This window comes from Anser cygnoides, chromosome 15 (genome assembly GCF_040182565.1).
Source record: "Anser cygnoides isolate HZ-2024a breed goose chromosome 15, Taihu_goose_T2T_genome, whole genome shotgun sequence".
Classification (NCBI taxonomy): Eukaryota; Metazoa; Chordata; class Aves; order Anseriformes; family Anatidae; genus Anser; species Anser cygnoides.
The window spans coordinates 101,969-121,389 of NC_089887.1; the positions used below are offsets into that span (position 1 = coordinate 101,969).

The 19,421-nt window shown below is 41.4% G+C and overlaps 2 protein-coding genes across 20 annotated transcripts in view; both read right to left on the minus strand.

The window, feature by feature from the left end:
• UNKL (unk like zinc finger) overlaps window positions 1-9,245 on the minus strand; it is a 62,582-nt gene extending 53,337 nt beyond the window's left edge. For 14 of the 19 annotated variants that reach the window (XM_066977649.1, XM_066977644.1, XM_066977650.1 and 11 more), the window contains exons 1-2: window positions 6,855-6,999; window positions 4,797-5,006 (exon numbers count right to left, since the gene is read on the minus strand). In XM_066977649.1, coding sequence (XP_066833750.1) covers window positions 4,797-5,006; window positions 6,855-6,934 — 290 coding nt within the window. In that variant the 5' untranslated portion in view covers window positions 6,935-6,999. The other 5 variants (XM_066977647.1, XM_066977651.1, XM_066977660.1 and 2 more) reach the window with 5 other exon arrangements.
• Window positions 9,246-9,530: 285 nt separating this feature from the next.
• Window positions 9,531-19,414, minus strand: GNPTG (N-acetylglucosamine-1-phosphate transferase subunit gamma). The gene is made up of 11 exons (XM_048067992.2): window positions 19,344-19,414; window positions 19,216-19,270; window positions 18,942-19,009; window positions 16,735-16,789; window positions 16,547-16,630; window positions 15,487-15,580; window positions 13,797-13,911; window positions 13,214-13,296; window positions 12,815-12,943; window positions 10,629-10,710; window positions 9,531-10,085 (listed from the first exon to the last, which is right to left on the minus strand). Exons 1-11 carry the CDS (start codon window positions 19,387-19,389, stop codon window positions 9,976-9,978), a joined length of 921 nt encoding a protein of 306 aa, XP_047923949.1. The 5' UTR covers window positions 19,390-19,414; the 3' UTR covers window positions 9,531-9,975.
• Between the last annotated feature and the right edge of the window lie 7 nt (window positions 19,415-19,421).

The following is a 19,421-nucleotide window of genomic DNA, read 5'->3' on the forward strand; positions in this document are numbered from 1 at the left end:
AAGATGAAACACAGTCTAAAATCAGGATCTAGAAGTAGTTCTTTTACACTTCTTGGTTCTACCTGATAAGACGGGATGCAATTTTTGTAGGACTTGTTTTGGTGCCTAATCTAAATTTTGTAAGAAATGCTTTGTGATGTGTGAATTGTGCTATGCAGCCCTCCTGTTCTGCTAGAATTGCTACTGATATAGAAAAACAAGAAAACCCACAAGTCTGTCAGACACTTTTGCCAGCATCAGTCTTGTACTGAACTCTAAACAAAAGGAACTGCAATCTGAGATTATATTTTCATTATTGCTACTGTCGAACCACTAGCATAATTTGTGCAGGAATTAAATGGAAAAGCAGACCAGCAGACTGATCATTACAAACTCTAATCCTTCACTCATATGCACGCCCCAAAGGTGAGAATACTCTGTCATATTCTTGTGCATAATGCTTACACCTCCATTTTCACCTACGCAATTTTGCTGGTTCCTGTTGGAAACAAGAAATAAACATCCTCCATGCAAAACTCTAAAGGTTTAGATTTCATTGCTTATCTCTACGTCCATCGTCCCTTATCGGAGGGGAAGCAATGAGATACCTGGGGCTTTTCCCTACAGGAATCACCTTATCGGTGGATGTCCCACAAAATGTTAAAGCCTTCAATTATATTTAAATGACTATTTAAAAAAAATAGAGAGACACAATTGGGGAATATAGATGTGTCAAACAGACTAGACACAGCTTGTTACACGCCAAGGGAGAAGGACTGCAATATTCAGGATAAAATTTTTCCCACATAAAGACAAAATGGATTCCCAAAACAAGCTGGGAAAGAAGCATAAGCTGTGGCACAAGACACTTGCGTCTGCTCAGTTAAACCTAGTTTTGTTTGGCCTAAGACTCGATACTTGTGACATCAATAAAAAATCTGAATATATATAAATACGTACAGATTTATATATATATAAAATATGAATTTTATTGAAAACACGGCTGTCCTACCGCACATCTTGCTAGCTGCCTTAAAAGTCCCATACAGTTGAAATCCTCCTCATGTCACCAAAGGAATGCTTTAAAGAGGCAATCCAGCGTGCTCGGGACTCTTTATCTGAATTTTCATAGAATGGCTTGGGTTGGAAGGGGCCTTAAAGACCATCTTGCTCCAACGCCCCTGCCATTGGCCTAGGCTATATTGTGGAGCCCAGAACTGTATGCAATATCCAAGGTGAAGCCACACCAACACTAAATACAGTAGCGGGAGAATCACCTCCTCTGACCACCTGGCTATTCTGCGTTTAATGCACGCCAACATGCAGTTTGCCCTCTTGGCTGCCGAGGCACGCTGTTGGTTCATGTGGAGCCTGCTGTCATCAGCACCCCCAGATCCCTTTCTGCACAGCTGCTCTCCAGACACTCATCTCCCAGTAATATAAACCATTGTAATACATAGCTTTCAACAAATTTAGTATTTTGATTTAAAATGGTAAATTTTGATTATCATCTGATTACATGGCTGCAAACTTATGAAGTCATTCCTACGTGCCACACAATAGTACTAAGGTTGTTCAGACACCACTCCTTAGGAAAAAAAAAAAAAAAGTTTAGAAAGAAAAAATTGTTTCCCTGGAAATTAACATAACTATTTCATGGCCCATATTTCTACAATCATCTCCCAGCTTAGAATAATTGCATAGAATTTGCAACTCTAGTGTATGAGATTGATCCCACTATAACAGGCTGCCCAAAGCCCCATCCAACCTGGCCTTGAACACCTCCAGGGTTGGGGAATCCCCAACTTCTCTGTGTAACCCATTCCATTGCCTCACCACCCTTTAAGTAAAGAATTTTCCTTTCCACACTCTTCTTAATTCACAATGTCATAAACATTCCAAAAATATCCTTTAAGAATAAACAAACAAACAAAACCATCCACTTTAAAGGGAAATACTAGAGGTCCTCAAATGTATGAAAAGAACCACAAATTTCTACTTCTGTTCTGAGTCACTGACATTTCTTCCTAGAGTTACTCACAGTGCTCTTCTGTGGAAGACTTCACTCTAATTCACTGTAATTCCTTCAGTCTTAGAGAAGTCTGATGTTATGGATACTAACATATCCAAAATAAGCTTCTCTTCTAGAATCTGACATCAGTTGACTACAACGGTTAAAAACAGATCAGATAAAAAAAAGTATCACTTCTCTCGCATGTTAAATTTAGAGGACCATTATTCATTGCTCATAATATACTCCTCTAACTCTTAAATTAATCTAGTCTTTCTCGCAGGACCTTCCTTAGAACAGATTGCTTTAATTTGCTATCGTTACAAAAACTCTCTTCTAAACTGCTTTAAATTTTTAGGCTTCCTTTTATTCCAAGTTGAACTTTGGGATGAAATACTACAGCCAAGCCGAGGTAAAACCAACAATTTCTACTTAGCTCTCTTGGAAGTATGAGAACAATTATGGATGTCAACATTTTTCCTTAATTGCTAGCATTACATTAACTCACAAACTCCATTAAACTAACTGTATTCAGATGAGCAGAACTGGAAAATAGAGATACACATAAAAGCCAAAAAAATACAAGCACATTGTCATGGATGGCTTAAAACAGGGGTGTCCTGGCACTGCTGTTTCTAACCTCTTTCTAACAATCTGAAATTGCTCAAAATAAAAGCTAAATTTTAGGCAGAAGACAAAACAAGGAAAAAAAATATTTTGCTGAGTTCTGTAGCAGAAATGCTGCCATTCTGTGGGCATATTCTCAGAAATGCTGGTGCTTCCCTCCATGTTCTCTTTCTGCCACTACAGACATGCTTTGGATTCTTCTATCTTTAAGAAATTTACATTTGATCTTTCTTGCCTTTTTCAACTATTTGTCCTATATACCTTTTCTATTCTACCTTAGCCTCAATTGGCTATCAATTTACAATAGCTGACTGCCATTTCTAGCCACGAAATCTCAGTACCAGATCTAAAATAAGGCCAGCTAAATCTTCCGTCACAAACATCTCCAATAATTTCACTTTATAACTGAATGAAAGAAAACAGACTCCATTTTCTTTATTCACTTATATCTTCGTTTTCTTAATGTACCGTCTGCTTTACTCATTTTTTCTCTTAAAACACTGTCCTTCTTTGCCTAAGAGAATTCAGTTACATTCGCATTTTCCTCTCAATTTCTCCTGCAACGTACCTTCCAACTTCAACATTCTCTTATACCTCTGGTGAGGTGTCTCACGGGACTCTAACCTTAGTTCCTGCTCTTATCCTTCTGCAACTGAGTGACTTCTCTGCAAAACACAAACTTTAAAACCACTACCTCTTTGCTGTTAACTCCGAAACCTATCTATTTAATGCAAACTATAAGCACAACATGCTAAGACAGAGGTCTGAATCTCACTACTGGTTTTACTTCTGTCAAGTCCTCTGCACTTCTGTTATGCCAGACAATATGACCATCATCCCTTGCCATACAGGCTTCTAACCTGGGAGTAATCTTCAGCAATTTGTAGGGTACAGCCTTTCCAATCCATCTACAGCAAAAGATTGTGCAGACTTTCATCTCACTTCCCAGCTATTGAAACACCCTCTTATTTGCTTCTAACAGTGCAATCTTACCTAGCTAACATCCTTTTAAAAGACTGCTTCCTTTTTCTGCCATTAGCATCAATAACTATCACTCGATAATGAAAAGTCAGTTTTTGCCCCTGGTCGATACATGACACAAACATCCGTTATGTTTTTGTTGATGTTCAAACAAGAACTGCTCATACTGCCCCAGGACTAGCAGAAGTGCTTTACAAACATCTGAAAAAGTACTTAATTGTTCTCTTTCAAATCATCCCTCAAAGACTTTTTTTTTTGTTTGTTTATATTGCTTGGGCACGGTTCTAAATACTGTCACACTGTCCACTGCTTTTTTGTTGTTTACTTTCTCCTGTTACCTTTGCTGTTTAGTGTTTAACATCTCTGTGAAAAATCCACTTTTTTTCTTCTGTGCCTACAGCCCATAACACAAAAGGTATCTGATCCATGGTAAGTGCTGCTAAACACTACAATAACCAAAACGACTATCTTCCTTTTTCAAAACAAGTGAGCAGCATAACTATACATTTCCTGGATGTTTTCTCTGTCCAAAGTCCTTCCTTGCTTCCATCACTGCAGATAAAGCTAGCTCCTCTATGATGTATGACCACAATATACCCAGCTCCTACATATATATATATATATATATATGCCTGCCTGCCATACTGTACTATTTGCTCATTCTCATCTCCACAAAGCCCCACCCCCTCCCCATGTCACTACACGTGTCCCCTGTAGTCTTTATCTAGAAGAGACATAACAAGTCCATGGAAATACAAATACCAATGGTCTAGACAGACAACTAACTATGAACTTCTTCTGTTGTTCCTCCCTCTGTGGAGGCATCAAAAACCAGCCATTCTCCTCTCCTACCCATCAATCTCTATCCAATACAATTCGCACATGCCATTTCAAAAAGGCAGCACAATTGCCAAAAAAATGTGCAGCAGCAACAGGAACAGTACTACCAGAAAATTAATTTCTTACGTTACGCTTTAAAGATGGTTACAATGCAAAATCATGGTTTTAACTCTACGATAGCCTAAAGAATATATACTTAAATAAAAGCATATGTGTCAGAAATTGGCAAATCATTTATAAAAAGTTGTTCTCAGTCAAACTTCAGGATTCTATCAATCATTTTTGCTAAGGAGAAATTAACATCTTTCTGTAAATTCATTAATACTACAAACACTTAGGATTGAAAGAAACCACTTACTCATCTCCATCTGGGCAGATTCCTGTAGTCTCATCATATTTTGTACAATAAACATCTGGACTGTAGTTAAAAGTCCCATCACGCCTTCGTATAGGTCTACGACGACGCTGATTTAGGAAATGCCAATGAAAACAGGTAAATGGTCTGTGCTGGGTACACTTGTGCTGCAAAAATAGGGGGCACTGCTCTGTCCTAAATTCCTTTAGATACCTAAAAAAATTAAACTGTGTTACAAGTTTATCTTATTGGAGGCACATTTTTACAGTATTAACAGGGCACTTGACAATTCTGTGCATTTAGCCCATGAAAAAATTTACCAAGGTACCTGCATACAGTTTCAGCTCCTATGCATAATTTACTGTTTAGTGGCTGAATACAAGTGACTTCATTCTTTTATGACAGATGCATTGTGGATAAAATACAGTGGAATGCCTGGCAAATTATACTACGTTATGTAACTGAACTAAAAGCAAATAAATAAATAAACTTTAAAACCACAGTATTCAGAATTTTGCCCTAAATAACCACCAAGCAGAGATTATAAATCCATCCAGGTACTTGAATGAGCATTCATATAGATTGCTGCCACACAAAATAGTCCAACAAAGGCTACTTTAGCTAAATACCACATCTAACTTAAACACTGGTGTTTAATCACAGTACTCCCAGAACATGGACATGCTATATCGAAAGTTAGAGGATTAAAAGTAGTTTAAGAAGGTTATCAGGGCCTATGAGAAGACTTCAGCAAATTTATTTTAGAGACTGTTATGTCTGTGTTGAGACAAATTGAAAGTCTTTTTGAAGATTCCTTAGGTGTTAGTAAGACAGTCCTTCATTGGCATCTCCAGCATAGAAGCTGTTTAGGAAGTCTGAGCCTTTTCATACAATAATAATATCATTCCAGACTCGGCATTACCATAGCATTTGTCAAAGGATATAAGACATCACTTCTTCCTGTTTATGTATCTATCAGCCAATTTAACAAGCTCATTAGATCCCTTAAGTTCTAAGTACTTGCATTGGAAAGAGTACCCAGGGACTCTATAGAAGAACCTTGGATTTCCCAGAGGTCTCAAAAAAGGTGCAGCATGTGTAACAGGCTACAGGGGGGATTGAAGAAACCGGGTGAGGGAAGGATTAGAGAGAATCCAGGGCATCATTTAGTTTTTAACTACTCAGATATGCATACAGGGGATTTGATGACATGCAGTTATAAAGCATGCCTTCAAGTTTAATTTCTAAACTATTCGGGACTGTGGGGAAAAAATAGGGAACAGAATTTTTGGATGTTCAAAGCTGTAGAAAGGACCGTGGCAGTATCTATGTAAGTGGCTATGTTCTTGTGGTCCTTCAGAGAGTGCTGGAAACAGGGCACAATAAAAGTGATGATATGGGGGATGGGAGGAAAGGAATGCCAAAATTAAGCGATAAATTATTCTGCATTTGTGGGGAGCATGTGCTCCTATACAAGTGGGGCCCTCGGTAGTGCTAGGAGGCTGCAGGAACTTTAACAGACTGCATCCGAGGAAAGCTGTCGTTTCCAGGGAGAACACCGAAGCTGTCTTCCAGCATGTGAAGGTCTGCAGGAATCATCAGAGAAGCGTTCCACGAGCTCGCGCTACGACTGGCTAGGCAACGCTCAAGAGAAGCTGGAGGGCAGCTTTCTTAGCTCCTCGAGAACAGTCCTGGAATGCCAAAGCGTGCTGGGCAGCTCAGGCTGCCGGAGGATGCCGGCTGCTCACGGGACGGACTGGACAGGGACGACCGCGGGAGCAGACGCACGGCGCGAACAGCCGCTAGCGCTCCGCGGCCAGCCGTGCCCGGGCCGCCTGCGTTCGGCCTACGCATAACCGGGCTTCCCCCGCGGCGTCCGGAGCCGAGAAAGAAGCGCGGTGGAGGCCGGCCAAGCGACCTCCTCGGACCCGCCGCCAGACCGGGAGGCCGCGCGGGGCAGGCCCGGCACGCGCCCAGGCCCCGCCGCCTCGGGGCCTGAGGCCCTCCCCGCGGCCCCCCCGGGGCCCAGGAAGCAGGGCGCCCCTCGGGCGCGGTACCTACGTATAATGCGTCGGCTGCTCAGTCTGCGGAGACCCACCGGACCCTGCGCCCCGCGACACCGCTTTCGAAACCGACGGCATCGTCCCCCGCGGCCAACAGGGCGCAGGCGCGGCCCGGTCCTGCCGGCCCCGCCCCCCGGTGGGCGACAGCGCCCCCCCCGCCTTCCCGCGACGCGACCCCGCCGGCCCCGCCCCGCCCCGCCCCCCGCGGCCATGCCCGCAGCGAGGCCCAGCGCGGGCCGCTCCGCCGCCCGGCCTCGGTAACGCGTGCCCGCAAGAAGCCTCGGGCCGCCGCCAGCCAGCGCCCGCAGCTCCCTGCGGCAGGCGCGTTCGAGACCAAGCACGCGCAGCTTGTTCAGCGAGCTTCATCCGACAGCCTCAAACTCTCTGCTTTTAACAGCAGAATGCGGCAGGCAGTGTTTAAGCTCCCCAGCACCTGAAAAACAAGAAACTGAAAGGAGTTTTGCAGGTGGAGTGGGGGCTTTGTCAGGACGCCTATCACATCACCTGAAAACATGGCATACGCTAAAGGGGAACCCTCTGTTTCCTTCAGCAAAGAAGCACTTTGCTAAGTTCACTGTTTCAACAGAATAGAGAAAAAGGCGGTTAGTCAAAATAGCAGGCACTGCGCTTTAAGTCAGCATCTGTTAAGTCAGGATCGCTATTTTATTTGCTATGACGCCCCCCTGCATATATTTCACCTGCACCATTCCCTTGTAGAAGTCAAATCCCAAGACAAGTTAAACCTTAAGACAGTACCAAACCAACTGTACTCATTTACTAGGCATCAATCCACAACAAAATCAACATCCACTTTGCTGTTCTTAGATCCTAATCGGCGGCATTAGAGAAGCATGTTAATAAGCCATTTTTCTCCCTAGCTCCAGCCCGTCTTACTATCTGCTGCTATGTTGTTTTGTTTGTTTGTTTGATTTTATTTACGGACTTCAGTAGCACAGAAGAGATTTGCATTTTTAGTTGAAAGCTTATAAAAATGACTCTAAAAAGAACTCATGTTAGTAGCTTTATTCTTCCTCTCCCAGGAAAGTCTCTAGAATGTGCAAGTTTTAAGTATATGCAAATCTGTAGGAAGAACTAGATGCTACATTGTTCAAGGAAACAACGGGTGTCCCCCCCCCCCCCCCCCCCCCCCCCATAATGCAGCCTAATCACTTAGATTTCCTGCAAAAATCTCAATAACTGCTTACGTTACTTAGGCGTGCCTAAAATGTTATAGCGCAGAAAGCAAGCACTGACTATGCATTAAGCATTTTAAAAAGTAAATTCTGAATTATTTAGTAAATTACAAAAAATCAATACAAGAATCGTGTATTAATGAGTCATACACTAACACAGTTGTCATCCATATAATTTGAATATACTTCATGACTAGCAAAGTGTCAACTGAAAGTCACCTTCAGCAATGATTTTACAAACTTACTGCTTTGATATTTTAATATGTTGTGCATCTCAGAAAAAAAAACAATCCATGGAAAAGAAATGAGTTGTATTCAGCATATCTACAAACACAAGTTGATGTGCAGTACATCCTGTTCATCCCTGCTGTGCAATGGAGGAAAAAAAAGCATTCCCTCCACTATCCCTGTAAATTACTAAGCTAAGACAAACAAAGAAAGCGGCACGATAAATAAAAGAGAAGCGTTTGCAAGATAAGGCTGGTAATAGGCTGGAAAAACAAGTTTTCCCATTAAAGTGTCAGAGCAGCCTTTACCCAGCTGAACGCCGGTAAACTTTTGGCAGCTCCTTCGCCGCAGCCGCGCCGCAGTCATCCCTCCTTGCGCGGCTGCAAGGGAGCTCGGCTTTTTTGTGCCGCATCTAAAGAGTCCACGATCTGACCGGAGAACACAGCTTCCAACCGCTCGTCAGTCTCCGTTTTTCCCCTGAACACGCACCAGAGCAGCAGCCCGCCGCACAGCAGACTGAGAGGCAGCACCTTCACCCACGGCCTCTGGTGGTCGCTCCCCATAGACCGGCTGACGCTCCACAGCCGCGGGCTGGCCTTGCTGGCGGAGAAGGGGATGGCCCCCCCGCCCTCCGCGTCCGCGCTCGCCGCCCCCTCGGGGCCCCGCCGCCTGGCGAGCCACCTCCGGGGGCCCAGCAGGCGCGCGGGGCGCCGCGCCCTGCAAAGACACGCGGGTCAGGGGCGCGGAGCGGAGCGGGCGGCCGCCGGCCCCCCGCGCCGCGCCCGCCGCCTCACCGCCAGCCGCCCAGGGCCCAGCTCATCCCGCCGCGCTCCTCCCCGCGCCGCCCGGAAGCGGAAGCGCGGCCGCGCCGCGGCGGACGTCCCCGCCGGTCGCGGGCGCCGGGGCCGGGGCGGCAGCGGCGCGCCGCGGAGGGCACTCGCCTGCCGCCGGCGGCCGCGAGCCGGTCGGCCTGCGGCGCCTCGCCAAGCGGGCGGCGGCAGGAGGCGGAACGGCGGGCGGGGGCTTGCTGGGCATCCACCGACTCCTGCAGGAATGTTTCCACAGGCCGCGTTAGCGCGGTACGTTTTATTGTTACATTCGGAGAACTGCCACGTGTTCGCTTAACACGACTATCCCGTAACAAGTTGGTCTTTTCAGAGCAGCTTTCCTTGAGAACCTGAACAGTTTGCCCGCTATCCGTGATTACATCAGCCTCGGAGCTGAGGTGGATCGGGTTGCTTCCTATGCACTGCTGCAGCAGGAAATTTTTATTTTTTCCCAGAGTCGGCACAGAAAACACTTATTTTAGTGTACAGGTGAAGTAACGTGTTCCGAGTATTGTTCCTTAGTACCTTTCATACAACACTTCAGAGCACTGGTATGGCACTATTTTGTATTTGTGCCACTTGTTACCATGCTTGATCAAAGAAAATAAAGCTGAGGCTGGAGACACAGGATCTGTAAGCCTACACCCAATACCTGCCTGAGCACAGAAGTTTTTACAAACTGGCCACCTGATCTTAGTAACAGCAAGGCCTCATTCCATTATGTTCCTTTTACTTTAGGGCAGAAATTCCGAAAGTCAAGAATGCTCACAAAAGGTAAATCATCATAGTGTCATTATACACATGCATCCAGCTCGACGTTTCACATGAAGTTGCTGTTTATCACTCAAGTTTCTTCATGCACGGTGTCATGCTAAATTCCTGTATCTCCATGCAGGTGTTCATCATTCTTTGACCTGTTAAGAACAGTTGTCTCTGCAGTTGCCCCTTCATGATTTACATGTTCAATACTGGTATTTTCAGCTGTAATATTCAATATAAAACATCAGTTACTTCCACAGAACACAGAAACATTCTTCTCACAGAATTCACTAAATAGTTTTGAATTAAGTCAAGTAGCATAAACTGTGAATTCTGCTTTTGATTAGTGTTCTAATCTGCAGTAAGTAAATAAGCTACCATGCAAGCAAGTGGAAATACTGTGCAAGTTACATAGTTAAAGCACACGAATACGTTTTATAAAAATTCTAATGATTAATTTTCTCTAGAAAAGAAAGACAATGGTTTAAAAGAAAGTTTCTCAAAACAAGAAGAATCATGGCAATCACTGACAATAGCAGTCACAGCTCTTCTGAAAAAAGAAAAGCTGAAATTTCAAGTCATCAAGAGACTTTTTGGGAGCAAAAGTCCTCTTGTGCAGGTATCAAGATCTAGGTACTTTTTCAAAGCTGCATTTAATTTTCCCCGTATGTACAACAGATTATTTAATCCTTGCTGTAGCCAAAACCAATTAGGTACACGCATTCTAAATAGAAAACAATGAAAAAGAATCATACAAAAACTCACCAGAATTTCCTTTGTATGCAATACTGTGCTGACTTAGTAGATCTTTAAGGATTTTTATTTCTTTAGAAAGTTGCTCGTATTCCTAGGAAAGGAAATATTAAAAGGTTCTCTCATTCTCCAAATATATAAAAATATAACATGGAAGTTTATCAAACAATCTGTCTGTGCAGAGCTATTACAGCTTTTGACCTAATGATCTTAAACTGCTTATTCTAAGAACAAGGTACAAAATTATTATTATATATATATATATATAATATTTTATATATATACACATATATGTATATATATATATATACACACACACACACTTTTTTTCTCCCCTTGTCAAAAAAGGGGCCAGCTTTTATGAATCTGAGAGTAAAATCTAGGAACGCTTCCTGTAACTAACACAGTTACTAGCACAGTTACCTCCTCAAACTAGCATTTTATCATATCACAAAATTACTTTAATATGTTTGCTACAGCATCAGCCTTATTTAAGTTTATATTACAATGTCAGTCTGGAAATTTGTCACCTCAGCTTTTGACCTACCAACTTCATCTTCTTACTTTCAGCAGTTTCTTTTAAATTACAGAGCCAGGGATTGCTTAGCACTTTTCAGACTCAAACCACTTATCTGAAATACTGAAGAAGCATATTTTTTCCTTTTTTTACCTGACTCACGAAAGGGTAAAGGATGAACTATTTAAGATTCTATGGCTAGCAGAACAGCCAAGTTTATGTCAATTAAGCTTTGCTAACAATTAGTACTTCCTTTTTGGCACCAATTAAGTAAGTATTGGAAAAAAAAATACTTGAATTTTCCAGCTCCTAACAGTACAACATCAAAATGGTTATCTTTATAAAAGTATATATAGCTTAGCCTGTTTAGTTCGCTGCATTCAGGAATTCACATAATCACACAATTACAGAATGGTTCAATTAGGAAGAGACCTCTGAAGGTCATCTGCTCACCAAGCAGGGCCACCTAGAGCAGGGTGGCCCAGAGCAGTTATGGAGTCTCCCACCTTGGAGATAATAAAAAGCCATCTGGACATACCTTAGGCAATCTGTGCCAGTGCTCAGTCACCTGCACAGTACAAAAGTGTTTCCTGATGTTCAGATTGGAACCTCCCACGTTTAAGTTCTTGTCCTTCGTCTCTTGTCCTGTCACTGTATGCCACTGAGAAGAGCCTGGCTCCCTCCTCTTTCCACCCTCCCTTCAGGTATTTATACATTTACTTATACATTGAGAAAACTCACACCTGAGCCTTCCCTTCTCCACACTTAACAGTCCCAGCCCCTCCCCCTCAGCCTTTCCTGTTAGGAGAGGTATGCCGGTCCCTTCAGCACCTCTGTGGCTCTGGCTCTCTCCAGGATTCCTATGTCTCTCTTGTACTTGGGGGCCCATAACTGGACACCATACTCCAGGTGTGGACTCACCATTGCTGAGTAGTGGAAGTATCACCTCCTTCGAACTGCTGGCAGTACTTTGCCTGATGTAGTCCAGGATACCATTTGCTGCCTTTCTGGCAAGGACACACTGCTGGCTTGTGTTCAATTACTAGGTGGTGGTTTGTCCTTGCCACATTTTCAAATAAAACGACAACAATGGCTTCTCTGCATTACAATTAATTTCCCTTCGTGCTCTTTTTTTGATGTTCAACATGTGCTCTTTTAGGCTGAGCACACTTTCTACCTCTATCTTCCCATTTTAATTCTATTGCAGAAGGGCTATTCACACATATCAAAGTCATTCAGAAATAGAAACACCTTATATCATTCTACCTTTGAATGCAGCAACAACAACCACATGCTGGCACAAGTCTGGGTAACAATCTGCACAGAAAAGCATCACCATTTCCAAGGCTGACTGCACATTTATAATGTCTGTATCTCCAGACTGATATTCCCTGTGAAGAACGCTTGTAAAGTGTTCATAAGTCATTACCTACACTAATTCCTACATATTCCTTCCATCTTCCTAATGGCCATTCAGTTATACTGGTTTGTTTTTGACTGGAGGGCTAGAACAAAGATATCAGATTACTCTATTTGTAAGTAGACCATTACCTAAAGAAAGCAAAATAGATAGCCCCTTTAAAAGATTTCAGTTAAATCTTGAGTATGTACACAATGCTGTCACACTGAATCATACAGTAAAAAGGTGGCAATTTCACATTGTAAATATTATGTTCTATACCTTATTGCACTTCTCCACTGTTTCAAATTGCAGACTTATTTTCTTGTTCTTTTTCTCAACTTCCTTTTCTTCTGTTGCTTTTAGAAGTCCTGCTTCCTCAAATATTCCTTTCAGTATTTTTTTGTATCCCTACAAAAGAAAGTTTCCAAGAGACAATAAGTAAGTCCACCTGACACTCACCTCTGCTTGCAACTTGCACTGGCTGTTCCAATTCCTCAAGCTTCACTGTACAAAATATTAAAATTATCAATTAATATAGCAGTTAGAGATTACAGAAAGTACTATTAGCCAACTGCAAAATAAATGCAACCATTCCAAGAGGAGAAGCTGCAGAAGCCAGGTTTAGCTATTTGACAATAACTATTCTTCAACAAATAGAGCTTGAAGAAATTAACAAACCTGTTCAGTTATTAGTTGATCATATAGAAACTGCTCTGCTTCATCCCACTTCCTTTGTAGTACTTCAGTCAGAGTTGGATAAACTGAAAAATGGAAAGCAAACCATGTTCTTCATTAGTTAAGTGCTTCTCTAGTATCAGGCATGTGGCTTTCAAGAGTTGGCGTTAAACTTAAATTCCACTTCACAGATTTAAAATTTCTGACGAATGCCACTGACTAAGTTTTTCTCTCATTTTCAGCTGTAAGGTTATATTTTATTCTTTGTTGAAAATAATTCTAACTGGGCTCTCCCTTTTTGTGATGTAAGTAAATGTGCCGATACTACAGGATTGATTCCTATGACCAGTTCAAAAAAACAGCTGCTATCATTGACTGGTTGAATATTACCAATGACTTTTTTTTTATTTTTTTTTAAGAAATATCTATTTATTATAATGATTGAGATTTAAAATGCACAGCATTACATATTACATGTAATTCTCATTGTTATCAAATTACAAACTCTAAGATCCTAAAAATTTACACTCTGAAGTTCGTGTAATAAGCCTGTAGTTCCACACCCAAATGATTTTCTAAATCTTACCTAAAAGGGAGTGAGGGTGGCACACAAGAGGAGTTTCAAATGTCAAGGAGTAAACACAAGTACTTGGCTCAGACACATAAGCCAATTTATTGCTCTTTCCACAAACAAGATGAACCTAAATACCAGTAAAAACAGAGATGAGTAAAACACCTCCACATTCAACAGGTCCAGCACCAGTGATCAATTCATTGTCTTCCAACATTAACAGAAGCATTTCTGCATATACCATTGTCTCAAAGCTTACAGTGCTGTCACCCATAGAAACAAAAGCAGAGATAGCGTATCTTACAAATTAAGTTACTTTCTCAAACGTGACAATTCTTTCCTCTAATGGGGAAATGATCCCCACCTATCATTGTTCTTTGGACTCCCAAGCACCATAATTCCAGTAAGAATGAGGGTAGAAAGGAAGGTAAACAGGACACCCTTTAGAACTTCCTCTGACTTAAGCAGAATTCATTCTAAAAAATTTAGTTATGACCGCTGTGCTAGACAACAGCGTCTTCTTTTTACTTTTCAAGAGAACAATACTCATCTGGACATTAGAAATTTGTTGTGATCTTTAGAATTTGGCACCAGTATTTCACATATGTTCAAAACTAAATGCCAGTGAAAGATCTGAATACTAGTACCAAGGGTCATGCAAGAATAGTAACTCCTTCTGTAGATTTATTTATTTCCCTACGGGAAATAAAGATGTTAGCAAGGCATCTCTACTGCAGTACAAAACATTTTAACCTTGGCCAAGATATATTGTCCCTTATCTCTTCCCCTTAGTTTTTATTCCAGTTATATATTCCTCTGTCTAGTACTGTATTGCCAATCATTGTTGTAATAGCTAAGTGTCTTCTACAAGAAAATAAGCCCGTTGTGAACTATACGGTATCTTCAGCTCTCTGTGATAGTCATCAGGGAATATGAGGTTAATTCATTGTATCTATAAATCTGTATAACACTGAAATGGAACGTAGAAAAGAAAAAAAACATTAATGAATAAATTGAGAAAAGACACATGCAAATCATGTGTCACACTTTGAGCAAGTCTCAGACACCCTTCCTAACCCTTCTATCTAGTTGAACAGTTACTTGGCACAGAGACAATCTGAATGTGAAAAGGAACACATTAACTACTCAACAAAATAGGATTTAAATTTTTTTCTTTAAATTGTACTCATACCACAATCTGTTTCTAAGGAGTTGGTTCCTCTACCACTTCCCTATCTTTTATTCTTTCCTTAACTCTTCCTGCATGCCCTCTCAACTTTTTTTTAATACCTAGCTTCTTGGCATACTGTTGTTAACAGTAATTCTGTTCCCTCCTTTTTTCTGGATGTTCTTAAGCACAATAGACTAGCAGCCTGAATCCAACAAATAACACTTCTTGTTTATTTTTCCTGACACAAATTATAAAGCACTGTACGTTTCTGACAGCGATGATACCACAGTATTCCATTCTACCAAGGAAAAGAGTTAAAAGTCACCAGTGATAGCACATAATTTAATTTAGCCAGAACCTTATTCTGATCTCAGATTCTAACCTCTGTCCATTCATGTAGTTGCTATCAGAATCCATCTTTACATTTTATAGTGTATCTTAAACCATGAACTCTTCCACGTAGGAATGCTTCAGTTTGTAGAGTATGTAGAATGCTTTCTGAACTAGCATCATTTAAGTGTTTCATTATTATACCTTTGTCTGTCTGCTCTTGGTTTCACACGAGTCTCCTTCCCTCATCCACATTCCAACAAATGTGTTGTTGTCAATTTCCCATTCATGCCAGATTCTGGAAAAACAGAACCTCATTTTACTTCATGTTAATGGAAAGAAAAATGTGAAAACTCAGGAAGAAATACAGGAATAGCCTTACAGAATTTCAAATTAATTGTATGCACTTCATTTTTTCTTGTTTCAGTATTTCACAGAATCACTGAAACACAAGGTTGGAAAGGACCTACAAGAGATTATCTCGTCCAACCGTCCTCCTATCACCTATACTACCCACTAAGCTACTAAATCATCTCTCTTATTTCCATTTCTTATAGCCAAGACCTTACAACCACTTAAGTTTGTTAGCCAGGTTGCTACATAGGTCGTATCAACATTATTTTGAGAGCGGTTTTGGATTTTATTTTATTTTTTAAAGATGATGTTTAAGGTCCCTTCCAACCCAAGCCATTCTAAGATTCTATGAAAATAAAAGTAACAGGTTCTTGATTCAAACTCTGCAAACATCAATATACAAAATATTTAGAAAGGCAGTAACTTTAAAGCAGTGCTCTGTCTTACTGTGAAATCTTTTGGGTACTCAGTGGTCTTTGGATACCTTGGGACACTTTTGAGGATCTACATCGAGTCTTTTCCTACCTTTTATTACATATGTTTAACACAACCACTAGGCATAAGTCAGTCTTTTTATTTTGTACAGTTATACACAACTTAAAAGTGAAAATAGTTAAAAGACATGAAAACCTTGTTAAGATGAGTTATACATTATTGGATTTCTCATATGAACATATCATACTTTCAGTTGGCCCTGGTTATTAATAAGCTTCCAGTTAAAACAGGAGGTTGGTGTTAATCTACAAAAAAATTGAGTATTTCAAGATGAAGTAATTTTATGCATAACACCTTGGGACCTTCGAAGTCCTAATATGACCCATAAAAGAATATTGAAGCTGCCTTCTTTTTGTCAACACATAAAATGGTCTACTAACAGCACAGATAAAACATACAGGTCTAAATGCCTCACCCTAAAATCCCGCTATAGGCATTCCATCGAAAAGTCTGTTCATGCTGAGTGACATTATGGAAAGGACAAAACTCATACTTATACCTTAAAAAAAAAAAAAGGAAGAAAGGAAGAAGAAATATTTTAGATGGGAATTAAGAACTGGTTTGTTCCTAATAAAAATATATAGTCAAATATTCATTACTTACGTGGATTCCACAAAACTGAAACACTTGCCAGCAAGCCTAAAGAGATGCACGGGGCCTAAAAACACCACAAAATGTCATCAAAGAAGAGTTTGTTTCAGTTAAATTCAAACAAGTTATTGTGATGACAAAACTGTAAGGAGTAGAATAAATTTAGTTTTCCGCTGTACATAAGGAAATCCTTACGGACAACTTATCTTCTATATGGATTAAGTCCCCACTAGTACTACATTGGTCTGTTTCATAAGCTTTAACATATTTTCATCTTCAACACTCAGTGAAATAGTTTAGCCTCTTTCTGCAGCAGAAACAAGAAACCTGAATACAAATATCTGGAGGCCGGATGCATAAAAGGAATCATCAGTGCAGATATTGTCAAAATCTAATATTGAAATCAATAAAACTTTTGCTTGACAGCTGTCTGTCCTGAGTCATACAAACTCCTCAAATTTACGCCCATAAAACCCTTTTGCTCAGAATGGTGATAGTGTTGCGTATTCAAATTTTGCTGAGATTCTTAAACGAGACACTCCTTTTTCACAGTTGCCCTTCACAGCCTAATCCACATAATATTCAACAAGATGATTTTTTTCTGTCCAACAGGTCAGCAGCTACAACACTCCTCTAGAACTGACCATTCCAACGCTGCTGTCAAAAAAAATCAATACAGGTAACTTGTCATTCAAAAAAAAAAAAGGCCAAAAGTTCTGAACTACGTGCTACGGAACTTATTTCAGTGACAGTTATTTAAATTCATTTTGCATGGAATGATTAATTTTTTTTGAGGAAAGGAGAAAAAAAAGAGATTACAAAACAAAATAAGATAAAACAAAATAAAAACACCCTGGACTCTAACCCTCCACTGTCAGGACTAGATAACCTAAATTTTTCCAAAGATATAGAGAAGCATTCCTAGAAGCAAAGATCAGAACACTAGAATCTTGCCCTGCAGAAGCCCTAACCACTGGGGTATTGGCAGGCTCTCTTTCCCATGTCATTTTCTTGACCAATAGATTTTGCATTTATTCTACAGATTATCACAGTCTTGGATAAAGGATTTGCCCCTCTACAAAATGCAGTCTGTATCTTAATGAGTAGGATGCTCCCCACATAGCAAGAAAATCAGATTTTAATGTCTCTGAGGAACGCACTAAACTTGCACCTTCGTTTCCTGGGCAGACATTCTAAAAGCATAATCATAGGAGGTATTACACCAACCGTCTTGTAAAAGAAAAGACTAAGTCAGTTTTCCATGCTAAAGAAATAATTGTGCAAGGCAAGGTTCCACACCCTAGACAGTAGGTCCATAGTCACTCCCAATTTTTGGCCACATTTAAGTTCCTATGTCCAGGAAAGAAGGATTTTTTACGCATTGTTTAACTTTTTTTCCTGATCTTTTTGGCATCTTTCCATTTAGCATTCTCACCGTTATTGAACCCATTTCTAACTAATTCACTTTTCACATGCAGTATATACAAAACACATGTATTTGATTTGGTTTGATGAATCATTTCACATGAAAATAAGGATAAGCATGTTCAGTGTCACCATACGAAAATGCCTTTAGTGAACCTTAACCCGTAAGGAGGTTTAGGTCTGTACCTGAGATTAGGAGGCAACAGTTTAAGACATAATCCATTTACTGGCCTTTCATACTGTTTAGTGTTTGTAATCAGCGGGCATTTTATTTACTCTCCCCCAAAAGAGCCTAGAAATTTTTTAATTCTTGTTTATTTTGCTATAGTGTTGGATTTATATTACAGCTTTGAGTTGGAAGTTGAGCCTCTGTGACTTCTTCCAAGACTAGTCTTAGAGTCGTTTTAAAAACAATTGAGTATTAAGTACCCAAATCAGATGCCAAGATACCTTACATATGCCAATCTCAAGAATGCTAGAGATTATTTCAAGAAGGCGTGAATAAGGATTAGACGGTTCTGTGACTCCCTCAAACAATAAAAAATAAAACATACGGACAGCACTTTGACAAAAGCAGTCCGAACAACTCTGGGATGTGGAACACCAAAGAACTCAAGCGAGGTTTTGACCCTTCAGAAGGACAATGAAGTTTATTTGGTCACGTTTATTTTCCACGACTCGCAATATGAGAAGTAAAACTAGTCTTTGCCTGCATATATTTGAAGCAAAGTGTTCTACAAATGATTGTCACAAAACGATGAAAATTGTACGGAAAAGGCAACGCTCGCATATACCTGATACTGCAGAAGGGGGCATCTTCGGCTGCAGCCGGTTTGTCTGAGGCAAGAACGGGTTATTCAACCTTTCGAAAGAACGACAGTTACAAGCTTAAGACCGCGTTACGCCCCCGGCTGTTGCTTCACCCGCACCGCGCGCGGCGGTCCCTCCTCGCGGCCCCGGCCCGCCCGCTGCTCCGCCGGGGCAGGGCGCGGGCTGCCGCGCAGCGAGCGGCGGAAGGACGCGAGCCCACCGGGTCCGGGTGGGCCGCGGCGAGCGACGGGCACGCACCCGAACGTATTCGGCTCCTCCACGACCTTCATCTTGCCCGCCGCGGCGAGGAGACCTGCCGAGCAGAGAACGGTTAGCGGGCGGAGGAGGGGCGGCGGGGCCGACCGGCGGAGCGCCCGCGCCCTCACCCAGCGCCGCGCCCACCACCGCCCGCAGCAGCCGGGCGGCCGCCATCGCCGCCTCCGCCGGAAACGGAAGCGCGCGCC

Coding starts and splice junctions, on each gene's coding strand:
- GNPTG (XM_048067992.2), bottom strand. CDS start 19,389: ATGGCGGCCGCCCGGCTGCTGCGGGCGGTGGTGGGCGCGGCGCTGG. Junction 19,271..19,343: donor GGTGGTGGGCGCGGCGCTGG/GTGAGGGCGCGG, acceptor TCTGCTCGGCAG/GTCTCCTCGCCGCGGCGGGC. Junction 19,010..19,215: donor GAGGAGCCGAATACGTTCGG/GTGCGTGCCCGT, acceptor TTCTTTCGAAAG/GTTGAATAACCCGTTCTTGC.